Genomic DNA, 21,311 nt, shown 5'->3' with positions numbered 1-21,311 from the left:
CGAGTTCCTCTATTTAACCCTCTGAGAATTTAACGCTGTTACTTTAGCATCAGCATTTACATCCAAAACACACCGGAAGCCAACTGTGTTATTCTAGCTGTTGCACACCAAGAGGAAGAGAAAAGGTGAATTTAATACACAAACACATCTTTATATACCCATCTGAAGGCCACATTATGCCATGGTGTTCATGGGAACTGAGGCTCTTCGACACCTGAAGAGAAAAGAAAGCCAACTGAAATACCAAAGAGAAGCATTCCACAACTCAAAGGCACTCACGCCTTTGACGTCAGTTGTTGATTCATGTTTGAATGCTAATTTAGTCTTAGCAAAGTATCAGCACGTCACTAAATTGATGTTTGGGTTTGCATTTTAGAGTCTCATCTGCGTTTAATGTGTATATTTAATATATAGTTATAAAAAAGATCCAGAATCATAAGACATTTATCCCTAATGGTTGTAGTATTTAAGTATCTTTATAGCAGAGTAATTTACAATGACACTGAGGGGCAGTGAATATCTTTTACCTTTAAAAGGGTCTCAACTGCCACAGATGAAAACAACTGCTCTGCCCACCTGGGAACATTACTTTATTATCTCATCAGAAAATGAAGCTACTTTCACAGTGATGACCTTGTGTACTGAGAAAAGTGAGATTATGTTCATTATATTCTCTTCAATGCAAGCAATTGAAAATGTCCTTTAGAAATATTTCCTCTAAATATAATTATTTTAATTGCATTGCTTAAAAAAGATGACTCTTTCACTATCCAAGTAACTCAGTTATCATTTATATAATGAAAACTTTTCTTCGTATCCTTGGAATGTGTTCTGCTGTTTAGGATATGAAGCTATTTCTGTGATATGAAGGTACCCATATGCATGTGCCTTTTGATGATCAGAGAGTAAAGCTAAATTTATACATATATGGAAATGGCTTCAGCAAGTCCCTAGATAGGGCCAAACTGAAATGTCAGCTTGGGGTATAGAACTCACTGTCTGTGGAGAGGAGTGATGAGGAGCCCTGGCCACATGCTAAACAGCATAAAAATCTCTGGATGGTGGTTCTCAAAGTGTGATTGGTGGACCCCTGGGGGTTCTGCAGCCCTTGTGTCCAGGTCGGGGATGTGGAGGAGCAGGGGCTATGAGATCAACCAATTTTCAGAATGCTGCAAAGACATCACTTGCCTTTTCACTCACACTGTCTCAGGAGTGCACAGAGGACTTTTCCAGTGTGTGATACTGACAGCAGACTGAACGTGGTAACAGATGCTGGGACCCAGCTGAGTCCCATTACGCCAGACATCAGAGATCTGGAGACACACTGCCTCCCTACTCACTACACTGACAGAGGCGGTTAAGGTTCCCCCCACCACAAAAACATGTTTACATGTGATGGGCTTATTATTTTTAGCTGAATTAATCTTTTTTTTTTTTTTTTTTTACCTATTCAATGCTTCTCTTCATCTCTGTGTGCTGAGCCCCAGACTCCGATATTTGGCTCCCTGTTAGCTCTTTTCCGGGATGTCTAAGAGACATTTCAGACTCTGCAAATCCAAGACAGAGCTGCAGCTCCTTCTGCACGCGTCTCAGACCTGCTCCTCCCCACTGCCCATCCGGCTCAGGAACCAACACTTCCATCCCTTGTTCTGTCCAAGCCAAGAAGTCTCTCCTGGCTTTAACTCTTTTTCTCCCTCCATTCTTCATATTCTATACATTTTAAAAATCCCCAGATATTCCTAGATCAACCCACTATCAGACGCGATCACTCTGATCCCAAGCTGATCAGGGGACCATTTTGCCCCATCCCACCTGTTCCCACCCTCTTCGCAAACGCTCATAGGGAGGAGTGCTGTATCTAGGAAGCATAGACTAGGGGTGCTGCTGAACCCCCAACAACGCACAAGACCACGCCCCGGCCAAGGCTTACCTGAGCCCAGCTGTCACTCATCCCCAGGTTGACAACCAGCTCTGGTCCACGCCCCGGTCTGTCTCCATTGGGTTATCCCAGCAGCTCCCTCATCGGTGCCCCTGATCCCACTCCGACTGCCCTCCCCCTGGCTCTGGTCCCTTCTCCACACAACAGCTAGCATGTCGTTATACACACCCGAGCATGTCTGTTTCAAGCCCATCACTGGCTCCCCGCTGATGTCACGGAAGCTGTCACTCCTGCCGCAGCCTACAGGCTCCACCTGCTCTGGTTCAGCCCGCCTTGGAACTCAGAGCTATGGCCTCGCTTACATGTGCGTGTCCCAACCCACCCTCTGACCACCAAACTGCTATGGCGATGCCCTAACAGCCCTGTGTGACTGTACTGGACGGTCAGCCTTTAAGAAGGTAATTAGGGGTAAAGAGGTCATCAGGGTAGAGGCCTGATACAACAGGACTAGCGTTCTCCTAGGAGACAGCTGCTCTCCCCCGACAGGTGTGAACGCAGCAGAGGCAGCCATCTACATGCCAGAAGAGATGCCTCCAGGACCCCACCATGCTCTGGCACCCTGATCTCAGTCTTCCAGCTTCCCAAGTGTGAGAAGCAAATGTCTCCAGCAGAAGCCACCTCGGCTCTGGTATCCTGGCATCACAGCCTGAGCTAATTCACACACCATTTCCCCCCTCTGCCAAGGTCCAGCCTGGTCATCGGTCCGTATCTGCTTCACAGCCTTCTGTCCTTGTTTTGCCTCCTTGATTCCTTGTGGCCGACCCCCAGCAACCCTTGTCAGCGAGGCTTCCCTGACTCCCCAGCCTAACAGCACCACCACCCTCCCAGCCACACACCTACCCACCCCAGCACGCCTGCCCTTCAACCACAGCGCCCCATTTCTTACGTTCCTCTTGGGGAGTCATCTCTAGCTTATTTTTCTGTTTATCGTCTGTCTCCTCATCCCATCCCAGGAGAAATCTATTCCATCTCCTTCACTGCTACCCAGGGACAGGACACAGCGTAGGTGCTAAGTATCAGTTTAATAAGCACACAAATGAATCTGCCTTTGCAGGTTTCAAACTGAAACAGCTGAGCATCTCCAGCCATTTTCTGAGCCCGGCCCACTCCCACCTCCCAAGAAGGTCATCGTGTTTGTGCCAATCTCAGGGTGCTCTGGGGATGGAGGGGGACAGGAAAGAACAATTAACGGCAGTATCTGCAGCAAGTAGCTACCCTTGTCAGTTCACTCTGGGGAACATCAGATCGCAATGTCATGTTGGAGCACAGGCCTGGGGAAAAAAGGCCCAAGGAGGCACAGAGTGAGTCCCCAGTGTCTGCTCTCCACACCCACGAACCAAGGAGGGGTCCATGTGTCACACGAGTAAGGCTCACAGGACCCAGCCTTCAGCTGCCCCAGAAACCCAAGGCAAGTCATGGAGGCTGGGCGGCCGGGAGAGGCCCGCTGGCTGGGATCGCTGTCCGTCCTTTCTACCACACTCCATACGCCCAGGTGCTTCCAAACCACAGGGTCTTTGAAAACGGAGGCGTAGCAGCAGTGTCAGTCGCTTAGTCCTGTCCGATGCTCTGCGACCCTGCGGGCTGCAGCCCATCAGACTCCTCTGTCCATGGGATTCTCCAGGCAAGAATACTGGAGTGGGCTGCCATGCCCTCCTCCAGGGGCTTTTCCTGACCCAGGGATTGAACCTGGGTCTCCCACATTGCAGGCAGATTCTTTACCACCTGAGCCACCAGGGAAGCCCTTGCAAAGAGAGCCTGCACACACATGCAGAATGAGGGGTGGGGAATTCTGTAATGGAAAACGCACAGTGAGACAGTCACAGACAGTCCTGATGGCCTGCTGTGGGCAAGGCACCCGTCAGCTTGGGAATTTCAGGGAGAGCCCTGAGGAGGGCGAGGTGCTCGTGTCACAGAGGGTCAGGGAAAGTGGATGACAGACCCTGACGAGGGCCACCCGGGAAGCCTCAGGGGGAGATGGGCGTGATGACGGAGAGAAGGGAGAGGCAGATGTTTCAGGGACATGAAGTGCACTCAGGCATGAGGGCTGTAACTGTCCGGGCACGAAGTCTAGTCGGAGAGGACTGCAAATGTGGGCTGGGGGCTCAGACAGTGCTTCACGCGACGCCCCCGCTCACAGGCAGGAGAAGGGGGGTGGCCGGCTGCAGGGGGCACGCCGAGGGCGAGGGGATGCGGCAGACACGCGCTCACTCCCACCGACGCCGAGTGAGGACCTCAGCCAGGGCGGGGCAGCGTGGGCAGCGGCACAGGAAAGCACCGAAAGGTCAGAGGGACTGGCGGCCCAGGGGACACAGCTGCCTCCCAGCAGCCTCGCCTGGGGAAGGCAAAGTTCCCTCCCAATGCTGGGATCAAAGCCGGGGATGCTGTGACCGTCACTGCCCCCAAACACACCCCGATACCAGGGCCACAGACCATTCTCTCCACCCACTGAGAAAGCGGGAGTAGACGGCCCAAGAGGTGAGCCTCCCTCCCCCTGACACCCAACCCCTTCCAAAAACATCACATCTTTTCTTCCATAAATAATTGCAATAGGATGCCGTGGCTTTCCCCAAACAAACAATAGCCGGACTGTGCCCTGTTTGCAGGGGCCCAGCCCAGCGCACACAAAGGCCTGCTTTCACAGGCCGGCCTCTCTCTGCTACAGAAGGGTGGGTACGATGCCCCCTCCTCATCTATTCAGCAACTCCACCGCAGTGATTCCTTCAGGAAAGGAAGAGGCTCTGAGCACAGGAAAAGGGGCAGTGCCCATTCAGAACAATGCCCACTGTTCCCCAGGCTTTCCTCTGCCTTTGACCTCACCCAGGAAGCTCTCCTTTCACCATCTGCTCTAAAATGCCAACCATGTAATTTTATGCAGGGGATTACTTGTAAGCTTTCTATGAAATGTCACCCATGATTTTAAATTGTAATAAGCTGAAAGTTTCAAAATAGTCCTGTTTTTATGTCTCAAAACTTCATACTCCTTCAGAATTAAACAGAGTTGAAGTGAGCGCCTATATTTTTCTGCTAATTATGAATACTCTTCCTGGTTAGGAAAAGGTGAACTAAAGAACCAAACTCATTACTTTATAAGTGCTGCTCGACTTGTGTTTAGAAACATACAGCATTATGATTCCCTTTCAGAATTTAAGTTTGATTTTCCCCACAGGTACAAGGAAGCCCCTCAGACAGAATGCCTTATTTACCAGCTGGATATGTCCACTGTGGCGGGGGTGGTTCAGTCGCTAAGTTGAGTCCTGAGACCCCATGGACTAGAAACCCCCATGCTCCTCTGTCCACGGGATTCTCCAGGCAAGAATACTGGAGAGGGTTGCCATTTCCTTCTCCAAAGAAGCTTCCCAACCCAGGGATCAAATCTGGGTTTCCTACAAAGCAGGAGGATTCTTTACCGACTGAGCCACCAGGGAAGTCCTCGGTGTATTTCCACTAAGGAATTTTGAAAATCGTCTTTCTATTACCAGTAATTCAGACTGGCCACTCTTCCAATCTGAGTCAGTGACATTTGACACAAAGAGATTTCTTCTCCAATTTTAATGGTCTTTCTCCTACTCACCTCTTTCAGTCTCCCAATTTAGAAGAAATGGAGTTCCAATTTGCCAACATACTAATAAAGCCTCTGAAAGCCATCTGGAGAGCTTATATATTATTGTATTTTTTTTCAAACCATGTAAACAAACCATATAAAGCTACAGCAATCAATGCAACATCGGGGCAGAAGAAGGACCTTCAGCTGCATGGTAAAGTGCTCTTCTGAGGGGATTCATCATTCATGCCAGTAACTTAAACTAAAATGTATTTTAAAGTTTAATCTTGGTTTCTCGACAGGACCTAGTGAGGCGCACAGTCCACAATCATGCGCTTCATTTGTGATGAGGCTCAAGCAGCAGACTCCAGTTTATTCAGCATCACGCTGACTTCACTTATCTCATGACTGACAAAAACACTGGAGAGATGCCTTCACATTTGCCTGGGCTTCAGCATTAGAAGTAAAAAGTCTCATCTACGGCAGACCAGAGTCTGTTACGGGCCTTTTTCCCACTGGATGGAGCTAGGTTATCAAAACTCATGGTGCTTTTCAACATATTGAGTCATAATGATGAAGCTGCGTGGGGTTATCTCCAACCTAATTCACCAGAGGAGGAAATTTCAGGACCCAGGCGCCTCCCACCTTCTGTCAAGTCTCAGAGCGCAGACGTAAGAAACCGAGGGCCCACTCTGCATCGAGGAAATTGCCCTCGTTTTCATCCGCTTCCCGGCATAAGGCAATGTCAACTTGTTTTATAGTGGTGCTTTTCTTGTTCTTCAGGTATGGTGAGACCAGTAGGTTAGGAGACGACTGCCACTGAAAAGGCAGTTTGTGGCCCCGGTTCTCGAGAGGAGTGTTACACCCTGCCGCTCAGAGACCCACAGGGAAGTCTCGGGGCAGTAGGCGGCAGAGGGGAGCATGACCGCGAGCTTTCATGGTGGCGTCTGCAGGAAGGCATGGGTGAGGCAGGTAAGCAGGCTGGGGGTCGGCTGGAGCTGAATACTAGAGAGGGCTCTAGGGGCAGGGCTGAGTCTACTTGTCTGGTACCCGGGGTGAGAATGGGCTGAGTGTGAGAGCCCCAGACAGGAGGTGGAGGGTGGGTGCCCGGGCTCTGGGCTGCTTAGCTCACACGCAAAAGGAGTGCTTACCTACTGTCCGAGGTACCAGCTGGTTCTGGGAGGGGCAGTCTCTCTAGGGTCAGCAAGGCCTCAATGCATTAAAGCAGCAAACCACAGAGCACAAAGAGGCAGGATTAACACAGAAAGGTGGCGGCGGTCTGGTCGCTAAGTTGTGTCTGACTCTCGCGAGTCCATGGACTGCAGCCTGCCAGGCAGCATACGTCAGTTAAGTCAGAACTCCCAAAGCCCCGGGTAGGAACCCTTGATCAAGTCAAAGAGGATGATGAGGACATCTGAAAAGGAACTCCTAATTCACCAGAACGGCCAGCAAAGCCACTTAAACCACTGCTTTCCAGCTGAAGATTACAAACAGCATAAAACAAAGGAAGTGGGTCCGTGGACTTATGATAATGGGCTGATGGTCGCTTGCCAACAATAGTACATTTCATGATCCTTGTGAAGGCAGCTTGCCTGGAGTCAAGCCCAAGGGGATGATCCACTGGTGAGCCCAAGGACAAGGCCTCAAGGAGAAGCCTAGACAACATATGTATGAAATTCAAAGATAAAGTTGACAGCAGGGGCAAGCAAGTTAGATAAAATTGGATATAAAAAGATCACGTTGGAAAGGGGGTCCAAATGTTATACAACAAGGTTTTAAAAAGCTTTATAAAAAATAACATCAACGTAGACCACCACTAAGCATAATACATCAGTGATGTGGCTAACAGCTGAAAGGGTCAGAGAGTCCACGGTGCTTTGCTGACCCATGTCAATGAGCTCCAAGAAAATAACAGACTTCAGCTGCATCCCAGGGGCCATGGCATCCAAACCAAGGCTAGTCAACAGTCTGGGTCTGATTTCTACTGGCTGTGACCATCAAAGATGGTATTTTAATTTCTCAGGGGCATGGCTCAGAGGGTTGTTAAACTAGAATTTATCAAAAGGAAACTTAAAAACTCTGGAATAAAGAACAGGCATCTGGTCCCATACTTCATGGCAAATAGATGGGGAAACAGTGGAAACAGTGTTAGACTTTATTTTGGGGGGCTCCAAAATCACTGCAGATTGTGACTGCAGCCATGAAATTAAAAGACGCTTACTCCTTGGAAGGAAAGTTATGACCAACCTAGATGGCATATTCAAAAGCAGAGACATTACTTTGCCAACAAAGGTCTGTCTAGTCAAGGCTATGGTTTTTCCAGTAGTCATGTATGGATGTGAGAGTTGAACTGTGAAGAAAGCTGAGCGCCTAAGAACTGATACTTTTGAACTGTGGTGTTGGAGAAGACTCTTGAGTCCCTTGGACTGCAAGGAGATCCAACCAGTCCATTCTAAAAGAGATCAGTTCTGGCTGCTCATTGGAAGGACTGATGCTAAAGCTGAAACTCCAGTACTTTGGCCACCTCATGCGAAGAGTTGACTCATTGGAAAAGACCCTGATGCTGGGAGGGATTGGGGGCAGGAGGAGAAGGGGACGACGGAGGATGAGATGGCTGGATGGTATCACCAACTCGATGGACGTGAGTCTGAGTGAACTCCGCTCCGGGAGTTGGTAATGGACAGGGAGGCCTGGTGTGCTTCGGTTCATGGGGTCGCAAAGAGTTGGACACGACTGAGTGACTGAACTGAAAGGAACAAGAGATGTTTAATCTGGAGAAGGAAATATTCAGATGGTACAGAAGAGCTGTCCTCACATATTCAAAAGGGCCATTATTTTGAAGGGATATTTGACTTATTTTTTATGGCTCATAAGATACAAATAGAACCAATGAAAGGAAGCAAGTTAGAAGGAAGGAGGGTTTTGTCTGTTTCTAAAAAGAAGAATCTTCTTGCACTCCTAAGCTGTCTGAACATGAAATAAGTTGCCTCATTAGATGATGAGGTTCTTGGACACGGAGGTGTTCAGGGAGAGATTAGTTATTCCTCTACCAAATACACTGATGTCCAGCAAACTTTTTCTGAAAAGAGATTTGAAACTCGTGCTGTTTGTGTGGCAACTACTTGGCACGGCCATCATAGCAAGAAAGCACTGCAGAGCTAAGCAAAGGAGTGCAACCGTGGCCCAAGAACACTCACTTACAAAACAGGCATGGAGGGCTAGCTTTGGCCGCGTGGGCTCCAGTTTGCCGAACCTTGACTCAAACTTGAGAAGATCATTTGGATTCTTTGGTTTACAAGAGAGTTGCTCACTTCTAAATATGATATAAAGGGGTGGCCACTCACATACATAAACGCTTGACAAGTATCGCTCTTCTCCACGTTACCTGATTCTAAAAGGCTGAAACAAGATATTTTAACTTTTCACCTTTAAATGGCAGAGTGTTGCTTTAAGGGTGAGGTTGGGAGTCTTGTCTAACGTATGTCAGTACTAGCCTCACTGTGCAGTAATTTGACAATAGTTAGGCTCTAATACTGGAGAAGGCGATGGCACCCCACTCCAGTACTCTTGCCTGGAAAACCCCATGGACAGAGGAGCCTGGTGGGCTGGAGTCCATGGGGTCGCTAAGAGTCTGACACAACTGAGCAACTTCCCTTTCACTTTTCAGTTTCATGCATTGGAGAAGGAAATGGCAACCCACTCCAGTGTTCTTGCCTGGAGAATCCCAGGGACGGGGGAGCCTGGTGGGCTGCCGTCTATGGGGTCGCACAGAGTCGGACACGACTGAAGCGACTTAGCAGCAGCAGCAGCAGGCTCTAATACACTGGGTTGATATACTATAGATACTAAGCAAACAGCACAGCCACTGCCCACGAGAAAGCAGAGGGCAGGGAGCTGGTCAGGTTACTCTGAGATGCAAGGGGAAAACTTCCCCCTTCCCCCTACACCTTTCACCATAAGGTTTGATACCCTGGGCCCATCTCCCAAGGTGGGCCTTCACTCAAACCATAAACATGACTTTCATGATCTCCCCTGACCACTCTGCTTGCTGCTGCTGCTGCTAAGTCGCTTCAGTCGTGTCCGACTCTGTGCGACCCCATGGACTGCAGCCCACCAGGCTCCTCTGTCCATGGGATTCTCCAGGCAAGAACAATGGAGTGGGTTGCCATTTCCTTCTCCAATGACTACTCTGCTTAGTTCACCCCAAATCCACAAAGTGAGGACCTGTGTGGGCCCCCCTCAGAGTGGAGCTCCCTGAAGGAGCTCAAGCCAAGCTCCGTGTCAGTCCTGGATGTCTGGGTCCTTCTCCCGCCTAGACCCCACAGTGGGGGAAGACCCCACAGCAGGGGAAGTGGGTCCTCACTGCATGAACAAACCCAACACAGAGAACACAATCTCAGCAACCAAGACGGAGGGTGGGAAACCCACTGGAAGCACTTCTCTCCAAAGCAGTCATGTCCACTGCAGGCACTCCCCAAGGACTGTGTGGACATGCCTCGCGGTCAGGGCAGGGCCCTTATTCAGTTCTTAACATGGGAAAAGGGAACTGACCCACATTTGTTTTAAGCATTCCTCAAAACACAACTGAGCCTTCCCTGGGGTTGAATCCAGCTACTCTGAGACTACATGCACGGGGTTTACAATCTCGTGTCCATGCAGCAGAGTTATAAAAACACAGAATGGAGGAAAAAGTGAAGAAGAAAGAGCCTCAGTCACTGCCGGTTCACTGCGGTGGTTCACGGCTCTTGTCTGGGGCAGGCAGTGCATCCGACGCCCTGGGCCTTGGCGCCATGCGAGCCTCTGGAGCCGGCAGGACCCGGGAGGCACGGAGCTCACGCTGATGGCTACTATCCCAGGTCTACCAGAGGATAAGCCATCCCTTCCAGCTCCTGACCCTGAGCTGGTGGAGTGCAATCTCAGTTGCTCTTGGGAAAGGCTAATCCAAGTTTACAACAGGAGGTCCATAAGCCTCCCAGCACCCTGAAGGACCATTGGCCAACGCCTGAATCCCAGTGCTGCCTAAGGCTGACTCTAGCCCAGGACATGCCTTGGAGAGTCAGCGTCCTGGCCTCGTGGAAGGTCAAAGGTCAAACTGAGCCAGAACCCTGGGCCTCGTATCCTGCTCCAATTTCCACTATCCACACCACTGCAACCCCACAGCCTCCTCACCTAGCACTTGCATGGCCCGGCATGCTCCGGTTAGGTGTGCATCTTAAAAGCCCCTAATTTCAGTTGTCTGACAGAAATCTCTCAAGCCCACACTTGCCCTACCCCTGCCCAGACTTAAGGTGAAGGTCATGTCACGGTCATTATCCTGACTCCAGCACCAAACCCATAATGGTCAATTAGCATTCTCAGCAGATGGATCCGCTTTTTAAGTTCCCATGTGTTGTTGGGGACACAGGTACACGCAGGAGTCCCAGCGTGGGGGCGGGGAGGGGGGCTAAATAATCATTCCTATAGCAACTCTTCTTTCAATGAAAAGCTGCTGCATTGGCAGCATTAAAACTCAAAATGAAACAATTCCTCATCGTTTATCCCACAGCTGGAAACATTTTTGAGGGAGAGAAACATATCGATGAGGAAAACGGAAATCTTTCAACTTCAGGTTTCAGAATTAATGAAATGCTATTTTAGTTGTAGTTATCTAATTTGGTGCTGACATCCCAATACCTTATTATTACCTTAAAATTCTTTACAATGTTAATAGCTCTTACACCAACAAATGTTACTTTCCCTTGGGTTGATCCATGCTCCTCGCAGGGATTCCCAGCATCACCCTGCCCCGTGCCAGGGCTGTCACACGCCTGTCCTGAACAACGTGTATTTAGTACCTTTGGGTCACAGCTTCTTTCCCACACAAAAGCCACACCTCAGCCATCAAAAAGGAATGTTCATTGGAGCTGCTGTTAAGAGAATTTTCCAAGTACAAGACAATATCTACAGGAAAGCTTGTGGCTCAAATATTCTGACTAAACTCACAAATACTATTTTCATACAGCTTTCTGTTGTTTCCTCTGAACGTATACTGTGTGAAACATAGAGACTTTCTTTATATTGACAGAAAATCCTACTGCTGAAATAAATTAAAAAAAAAAAAAAAAAAAGGCCAGGGACAGCGCATGCATTAACAACTGACGACGCCAACAAGAGTGGCGATGGCTGACGCTTCCACGGATGGCGTTCTACTGTGGTCCCAGCACCACAGTGAGGTCCTCACGGGCACTGGCTCCCTTAAGCCTCACAAACCCCCGAGGGGGCACCCCTGTCTGTGCCATCTTACAGAGGGGGAAACTGAGGCACCGGTGCCAGAGCTGGAATGGCCTGAGGGCACACCACTTCCAACACCATGCCGGGAACCTAACTCTGACAAGCTCCACACAACCAAAGTGCCTCCAATAGCACCAAGCAATTCATTTCTTGGACAACACCGTACAAGGAGAGTCTCCAGAAAGCTGCCTAGAGGCATATGGTTCAGGCAGGCAAAGAGAAGGTCCATCTCACAATGTGGTTCCTCTGTTAATACACCCACGATGTGGCCTGTGTTCAGCACCATACTTGGGAGAATCTAAGCTTGATGATTGGCATGTTTGCAGCTGTTAAAAATGTGAAACGACCTCTGGCTTGTTTGAATTTATAAAATCCCACCGTGCTACAGTGGACACAGCATCCTGTGGAGCAGGGGGACGACCTGAGTGGGCCTGGGCTGAGCGGGGCAGATCTGACTTCAGGGCCCACAGACCATACCCCTCAGATCTTACAGAACTTTCAGCTTGGGTGACAGTGACTATCACCTCTGGTTTAGAGTCAGCTGTGCCCTCAAACACTCATGTCAATATTGTGCAGAGGTCTGCTATTCGTGAACACACATCCTCGGCTATCTCTTACTAAGACCAGATAATGGGCCTTTCCAGCCACAGGACGGCTCCTGGTTTTCAGCACGTGTCCACGAGGAAGACCAGTGCAACACGCATCCTTGGCTTTTCCTCCCTCAATGCTGAAAACGCATCATGAGAGAATCCCTATAGGAGTGCTGAATACACCTGCTGGAAGGTGTTTATTTAATATTTATTTCTACACATGTCAATTATAGAGAGAGGTTCCTATTATTCAATCAGAATTTAAAAAAAATTTTTTAACTCTTATGAAGGAAAAAAAGGAAGAGAAGGGAGGGGCAGAACTTTCAGCTGGGAGACACCAGCAGAGGCACTGCAAGAAGGGCTGGGTCTATGCCGGCCCCACGGAGCCAGCGAGACACACAGAATCTGCGTGGCACATGGAGTTGGCATGGCACACGGAGTTGGCGTGGCACACAGAGCTGGCATGGCACACGGAGCCGGCGCAGCACAGGGAGCCTGCGAGACGCACGGAATCTGCGTGGCACACGGCGCAGGCGCGGCACACGGAGCCGTCGCGGCACACCGAGTTGGTGAGGCACGTGGCGGTGGCACGGCACGCAGAGCCAGCGAGACACACGGAATCTGCGCGGCACACGGTGCAGGCGCGGCACACGGAGCCGTCGCGGCACACCGTGTTGGCCAGGCATGTGGCGCCAGCACAGCACGCAGAGCCACCAAGGCACACGGAATCTGCGCGGCACATGGCGCAGGCGCGGCACGCGGAGCTGAGCCACCTCAAGCGGGCTCAGCAGGTGGACAAGGCATTGCAGCTTCCCTCTTCCCGTCTTAGAGACCTGCAAACCTCTGACAGGCGTGGTTCATGTGCTCCCAGCTCCTCCTCCAGCATCCCCTCCCACTTTCTCGCCAGGGAGCCTCAACTTCCCAAATACGCGAGGAGGAGGAGGACAGGGGTGGGGGGAAAGGCTGCGTTTTGTGCCGGGGTGCTCGTGGACTATCTGAGAGTGACAATCACAGGGGGGGCCTCCTTGGAGAGACCCCAGAAACTGCAGCACTCCCTGAACATCCGGCATGGAGCGAGTGCCAGGGAGGCAGGGAGCCGGCTGCGGGGGCGGTCAGGGGAGCTGCCCAGCGCAGGGCAGACCTGCGCCTTCTCTGCCGCATGGGACAACCCTGGGCCGCTGGGCCTCGGCACAGTCACTGTGCTGACCTGGCCTCCCCAGTGCTCCTAACGAGCTAATCAAAAGCTCAGGAAAGATTCAGACTCTCACAGAAACAGATAAGGAACAGATAAGGAACCAGAGGCTGGATGGGGACGTGTGTGGGTCCACGTGGACTCCTGCCCCTCACAGACACACGTCTGCGCCTGCCCCCAGGCAGGGCCCCTAACAAACTCAGTCCAGTATTCACCTTCCAGAAGGGCCACAGGAAACGCATGGCCAGTGCTTTCCTAGTTCAAAGGACCAAAGATGCGTTGGTCTTCCCTAACAGCGAACACAACTATTAGAAATGATTTTGGTCATAAAGCCCACCAACCAGAAAGGCAAGGATAGTTAAGTCCTTTATGTTAGCTAAGAAAAAAATAATTTATGGTAATAACTTAGAGCTACTTTAGGATTTCAGAGGTCCTTTTAAGGGCCATGGTCAAAGGTTTAGTTAGTTAAGCAAGACAAGCAAACCAAATCCTTCTTCCTGAAGTTATCACAGGTCACCACTTACAGGAAAACTAAGAGATGAGAGGGCTGCGTGGAGGTGAGGATGGGCAGATGCACAGTGCCTTGAATCAATCTCTCTCTCTCACACACACAGATAAGTGGACCGAGACCTTCTGGAGAGGATGAGCATAAAGGCACATGACCATGCAGCCTGCCTTTAGGAAGTCTGGTCGTGTTGCTCTGCCCAAACACAGGGTCTAAGAGCACACACTGCAGGGAAAATGATCTCCAAGGAACCCTAGGCTCTGTGAAGAAAGAGAAACACTCCACCCGAAGTGAAAGTCAGCCTTTCAAGGGGTTGGGGTACAAGACCTATCCAAATTTCTTTTAATTTTTCATTTGCCTGCCAACTCCGGCAGCAGAAAGTTTAAACAGGTGCATCTTCACGTGAAATTTAACCTGCTCCTCTATGAGATTCCCCTGTACCTTAAATACTCCACTAATCCCTCAGGATTTGGGATCACGCATCTAAATGCAAATCGTAACTACAAAACCACCCCAAAAGAAAAATGTCCTTGAACATGGCGATGCTTTCAAACTCTGGCGGATGATTATCCTGGATTTCTTATCCGCAAGAATCTCCCGTTTTTGTTTATCCTCTCCAGTTCAGTGTATCTTCTAACAAGCGGATTAGCGAGTGTCTTCTGAGCGGCTCTGAGGCTCTCAGCACTCCCCCTCCCCACTCCAGTCCCGCTCACACTCTTGCTGTGTCTGCTCAGCCCCCCACTCTGCACCCTCTCCTTCATGCCCCCCCCCCCCCCCCACAGCACTTACCCTGCGGGGAGCGCTTCCTCCTCCACAATCTCCAAGCTAAATCAACAAGTCAACTACTACCCTGCTTTTAAGACGAAAAGGCATGTTTATTTCTTCCCTTTAAGAAAGGCGTGTGTTTACTTCTTCCCTTCTGCCCCCTAACTCCTTTGTCTTAGTCCCAAACCGGTCCTTGGAATACTGGCAACACAGAGCAACATTCAGAAGAGAAGATCACCCTGCAAAAATGGCACGATAATACCTCAAAGAGACATTTCACAGCATTCTGGAACTACAGAGGAAGACTTTTTCATTCCTCTAAATAAACAGTAACGTAATAAGTACATAAAACAGGCTACTCATCACCTCAGTGTTCTTACCTCCTATCCAGCTATTATACATGAGCACTACTTGGTGAGCCCATGACCATGAACATAAGTGCATTTCTGAGATCTGTACATTTTTAATTACCTCCAAGTTACTGAATCCAGCTTAAGGGGAAAAAAAAGAAGTAGCAGCAGTAGGAAACCAAGTTTTCATTGTGTTTCAAGCCAGGTACAATTAAAAAATCATTAGTTCAGTGGCGGCCTAAAGCGGAAACAAACAATTACCAATAGAACATGACACATTACATTTACTTTTCATTTCAAGCAGCACGATTCCTGTCTGAGAAAACAAAGGAACTATGTGTAAAAAAAAATTGTAAGATAAATGAACCCAAAATTCCTGATTTGCTGAAGACCATGAACACGAGAAAGAAAAATGTAACAGTATAAATAGCAATGACCCGAAATCTAAAATCATTAAAAAGACATCTTTCCCATTTGGAGTTCACAGTCAAGTATGTATTTTATGAGTACGCGTTTAACACTCGATGGATCGGATGGACAGAATTCTATTACAGAATCTCAACCACGAAACACGTGCAACCTGACGCCAACATAAAAGCAATCGCAAAAGTCCTCGGAGCTTCATGGAAAATCATTTATAAAAACTCACAGTTATCTACATATAGTTAGACTACGGTCAGAATTAGCAATCCCAGCACACAGGAGAATACACCAAATGCATAAAATAGATACATGTATAGATGTCCAAGGCCATTTAAGGAAAAATCAGAGCCCCACAAGGCAACAGATTCTGAAGCACCAGGTTTCGCAATAGTGCCATGGGTTGCCATAAAAATGATCTGTTTTAAAGAAAGCAAAGTGCTGTCAATCAACAATTAAAACAAAATTGTAAATACTGTGCACTCTGAAAAGTGAGGTTTGATTACTTGGGAAATCAACCCAAGCAAAAAACTTATGTTTCAATGAGGCCAGACACACACAATGCGTACAGAAGGTGTCTACGTGCACACAGGACCGTGGCTACAATGGGATGCATTCTTTCTATGTGAATTTGCGTACATTGTCTTTCAAGGAGCCAAGTTCAAAGCCTTTGCTCCCCAAAGTTGCTGCTGGTCTCAAAATATCTCTGAGATACTTCTTGAATTTGACAGTTTTGGCTCTCTTGACCTCACTGGTAAAATCCTCCACCTGTAAGCCAAACAAAACCAAACCCCAAACACTCAGTCCTGCTTTATCTGCCCTCTTCCATCTTCTATTCATCTTTCAGAAAGAAGAGGCTACAGCCCCTGCCTCTGCTGACACTTAGCCCCTGGGTCCTCCAGGGAGCGCTCCCTCAACTAAAATGGTTTTATCACCAGTGGCACAGTCACCCACTACAATCCCTCAATCTCCTAAATAAGGAGGCACCTGCTTTGGAAATATTTTTGTCCCTCTCCTGCAGCAGCCCTCTCCTGTTCCTTCTTTCAGTTGTTCCAGCAGTCTTTCCCATCCCTTCTTCTTCCTGAAGTCCTCCAAGGGCCTAGCCTGTGGGCTTAAGTGACTTCCCACTGTCAGTGGTAACACTCTGAACGTCATCTTAGAACCTGCCAGGCACACCCTGGATCAGCTCTGACTTTTTTCTAATCAGGAGCCCCGCTGAACTTCAAAGCTGAAGCCATCGCTGTGCCCAGGGCTGGCCCACGCAGTGGGCCTCGAGTTCAAATCCTCAGGACAGGGACATGGTGACATCATGTTGGCTGCTGGCCAAAAAGAGAGACTGCACAATTAGGACCCAAGACTAGCTATTTATATCAAGTCCTCAGTGCATTCCTTTTCATCCCGTCCTTCGTCCTTCGGTGTAACTGCAGTGAAAGACTTTCCTTTCAGAGTAAAAACCAAACCAAAACAAAAACCCAACCCGTATCACCACCACGTGCCTAAAACAGCCCAGGTGTGGCATTCAAGGCTGGGGCGGGGCCGTCCCCATGGTGATGGGACACAACACACCCACACAGGAGAGAAGTCAGGGCCACCAGAAAGTGTCGTGTGACCTGCAAGCCATGTCACAATGCACTGTCTGGGCTGACCGCCCCACGCACAGAGAGCAAAGCCCAGGCCGACCGGCCGTCCACACCACCAGTAGAGAGAGAGAGGGGAAGTGAGCTGGCAAAAGGAAGGGGATGGGAAGCCTCCCCACAGGTGCTGGGCAGGGACATTAGGGTTACCGACGATTCCATTTATACAACATCCAAACACAGAGAGCTAAAGAGAGGCACCTGGCACGTCTGGAGAGTTTGTGACTTCAGGCGTCAGGTGTCGTAAAGCATCTGGCTGCCGCTAGCAAAGGGGAGGGCAGGGACCTATTTAAAAGCTGGGGCCAAACCCAGCCTCACACCTCTGCTCTCAGGGTCCACGCTGGTGGAGGGCACGCTCACCCTCTACGGCAGCACGACTTTACAGCAGAGTCACTTTCCATATACACAGCCGTGAAGCCTCAGAGCAATTCCCTTCCCCCAAACACGCCCAGTGGCACCCATCTGGCACTTCTGATTTGGGGAATCATTTTGAGGGTGGTATGGATGGCCAGCTGGTCTGGAGTTTGCTCTCTGCACTCAGGACGGTCAGGGCTACAGGCCTGATCCAGGCCTAAGGCCCTCTCCAAGGACAGCAGCCCTCTGCCGGGGCTGGGGGGTGGGGGGGCGGGGGGCACTGTGACCCCGCCGCCACTCTCTGGAGTCTGTTTCGACAGAGGTTCGCTTCCGCGGGGACAATGCCTGCCCTCTGGGCTCCGCTCCCAGCGGGAAGCGGGGGCAGGGAGGGGGCCCGCATTGCCACACAGCGTCCAATTCACGCCAAACGGCAGCCACAACAATGAGGCTTCAAGGGCCACAAATAATGCACTGCCCACTGGGAGTAGCAGACTGGGCCGGCCGGGGGACGGGCAGACCCCAGGCAGCAGGTGCCCCGATCAGCACCCCCTCTCCGGCGGGCACAGGAACCCTGCCTGCCTCCGCGGGGGTGGCTCGGGGACAGAGACGTAACCAAGGCCCCCGGGGATGACGGAGCCTTGGCTTCCCTTTGCCAGTCCACTTCCCTTACCATTCCCTCCAACCAAAGGAGCAAACACTGAGGAAAAAATAAAAAAAATCAATGCACACACCATGCTTAGTGTCCTAATTTATGGACAGTTGCATGGAGTGAGGGGGAGAAAAACCTAATTTGAATTGACAAAAAATGAACAATATCCTTTAAAATACAGCCGGGGCTAGATGGCTGGGCATGAATGAAACGCATTACCCAACCGACTGCCGACTGCCGCAGTAACACAAGCCCTCCCTCCCCCGCCCGGGGCCTCATTCATAAAAAGCCGGCTCTGCCTCAGCAGCTGCGGAGCCGGCACTGGGTCTGTGTCTGCATTTTCCAAGACAGAGGGACAACTGAGACAAAGAGCCCCGAAGCCTCCAGCCCCCAGGGGCCTGCCCTCTGGGGCTCCTGCGCTGCTCCTCACCGGCTCCAGGTCCGCCTGGATCAGCAGAGGGCCTCTGCAGAGCGGCTTGTGGGAGCAGGGCTGAAGCCATGCCCCTCTCCAGGGCATCTTCCCGACCCCAGGAATCTAACCAGCATCTCCTGCATTGCAGGCGGGTTCTTTACAAGCTGAGCTACCAGGGAAGCCAGCTCATAGGCCCAGGGTGGTATTAAAGAAACTCCCGGTCTGCTGAGTCACTCGCGGACTCTCTCACCTCCCTGCTATTTAAAAAATAATCACAAAAACCAAAAATCGAAGGTTCTTCCTTGTTGGCAAAATGGGGGCTGCCAGTTTATCTAAAGACTGCCAAACTGGGGTGGAGGTGGTAACAAACTTCCAGAAGAGGTGGAGTTTTTAAACTGTCCACTTTCAGCTTGATAGTACCATACTTGAACTTTTCACAGCCAGGGCAGAAACCTCTAGGAGGTTATGCACAACTTTAATTCTTAATACTACTTTTTACCTCTCTAAAGAGAACAACAATGGCTATGCCTCATTCAGGTAGGAGTCCCCCCACGTCCAGCCCTTTTCCATGCCTCCCCTCTCAGCACAGCTTCTCCCAGGCCCACCTCCTTCCTGCAAAGGAACATGCCTCGCTCAAACTCACCTTCCCTTAGGACAGTCAGAAATCACCATGATAGATGAGAGGCTATCCATTTTCTTTAGACTCAAAACTCTTCTTCAAAACAGGGCCTGAACACAAAGGCATGTTCTAATTTAGCAGGAATGGTTTGAATGCAAGAATTAAATAGAAGCAGAGTGCAGGAAGGGGAGACAGGAATAAAATCATTCTTGTTGCCCTAATACCAGAGCTGTCTTCCAGTAAACTGAGATATAAATTCTCCCCAGAGACAAGATGATCAGCACTATTAACTAGTCCCCTCTCTGCTCTTGCAAAAAACACAAAAAGGGTTTCAAAAATCTCAGATGACAAGGGGTGCAGGAGAGTCTGTTACACTCTCAGAGAATCCTAACTTTAACACCAGCATCCGGCTATACTCCGGCCCTGCTCATCAGGGCTGGGGCCCAGGCAGCCTTGTCCCTGCCCACCCCCTGCCAGGCCCCCTGCCCAGATGGGACAGATACCCTCAGCGCCCTCCTGCACAGAGCATCCATTTCTAACACGTTCTCTCCCCTCACCGAAGGCCTCCCTTCCCACCTTCACCCAGGGACTGACAGCCAAAGAAATGAGAAAATAATGTGGGGATAGCAAATGAATCTTGTGAAATACCTGGTCTGTAATTAAATCACAATAATTCTAGAACCTCCTCAAGGGCAGCAATGTCAAGATAACAAACTGAGAGTAAAATAAACAAGTCTTATAGAAATTACACCAGCCTTGACAAAGAGATTACCTTAGTGGCTGCTGCCTGGAATCCACAATCTTTTTTTTTTTTAATTCATCTCAGACCTTCTGGCCATTGTGTGCGAGTTCCCACGCAGAAACCTACAGGCCTGTGGCTCTGGTACTGACAGTCATTCCTGAGGGGCCCATGGAGGGAGGAGGTATATGAGTCACACATAATGCATACAGATTTAGGGAGATTTTAATACCTAAACTGTCTCTGGCCCCACTCCTAAACAACTGCTAATCATTAAAAATGTGTCGTAAGTCCTTGGGTGTGGGTATAGTTACCCAAAGACATGGCAACGTCCCTAAAGGAACAATAAAATACACCCTAGGGTGCACATCACTTAATCAAGCTTCAGTTCAGTTCAGTCGCTCAGTCGTGTCCGACTCTTTGCGACCCCGTGGACTGCAGCACGCCAGACCTCCCTGTCCATCACCAACTCCCGGAGTTTACTCAAACTCATGTCCATTGAGTCTGTGATGCCATCCAACCATCTAATCAAGCTTGATCCAAATTAAATGGGAGGTACAGGGCAAGATGGCTAAGCTCTCTGTCCTTCAGCAGCTTCATCTGTAGAATGGGTATAACAATGGAGCTGACTCATAGGGTAGTCCTAAGACCTGGTACACAGTAAGTGCTCAATAAACTCTAGGTGCTGTTGCTAAGCTCACCCTCCCATCTAAATTCTCAGCTAACTTTTCAGCACATGGAACAAAACCCTTTCTTTTGTTCTTCCCGGTGTGATGATCTGCCTGGGCCAGTCCTCCGCCCCTCACTCATGGGCTCCAGCCCCGTGACCTGTCTCTTCTTCCTTCTCTGCCATCCCATAAGCATCCCATATGCATCTGCCAATCCTGCTGGCCCTCTGGGATGCCAACTGCTTCTCACACCAATCCCCACCTCCATCCCGGTCTAAGGCGCACACCCTCTGCCCTTGATCAGGGCACGTGCCTTCTCCTACTGGCCTCTCTGCTTCTGTCTGGGCCCTAGGGTCCACGGTGAACTCAGAAGCCAGAGCTGCTCCTCTGCTCAGAACCCCGCCATCGCCTGTCCCAGGCAAAGCCAAGGTCCTCGCCGTGGCCCCTGGCCCTCCAGCCTCCTGGCTTTCCTGTGCCCCTTTCTTTATGTCTCTACCCAAACACCGTCTCCCTGGAGACCCCCTCTGAGCACTCTATGGAAAAGAGAGCCCCGCCCAGCCCGCCCTGCTTTAACAAACGCTCCACAAGGCAGATGCTCCCGGCTCCTGGCTCTACTCCTCTACCGAGAACAGCGCCTGACACCGATCAGGCGCCCAGTGGGTGT

General features: G+C 50.0%; 1 protein-coding gene across 3 annotated transcripts in view; it reads right to left on the bottom strand.

Annotated features, from left to right (window-relative positions):
* The window catches only part of IGF1R (insulin like growth factor 1 receptor), a 304,552-nt gene that overhangs the window by 134,555 nt on the left and 148,686 nt on the right, over nt 1–21,311 (bottom strand). The window contains exon 1 of one of the 3 annotated variants that reach the window (XM_061394276.1): nt 18,640–21,168. The exons of the other annotated variants lie outside the window; for them this stretch is intronic. Within the exon in view, the coding sequence (XP_061250260.1) occupies nt 18,640–18,709 (70 nt within the window). The 5' untranslated portion in view covers nt 18,710–21,168. Of the gene's footprint in view, nt 1–18,639; nt 21,169–21,311 lie in introns of those variants that run through there. 3 annotated transcript variants of the gene reach the window in all.

The sequence above is a fragment of the Bos javanicus genome, chromosome 21 (genome assembly GCF_032452875.1).
Source record: "Bos javanicus breed banteng chromosome 21, ARS-OSU_banteng_1.0, whole genome shotgun sequence".
Taxonomy (NCBI): domain Eukaryota; kingdom Metazoa; phylum Chordata; class Mammalia; order Artiodactyla; family Bovidae; genus Bos; species Bos javanicus.
This window is presented reverse-complemented; position numbering and strand designations above follow the sequence as displayed.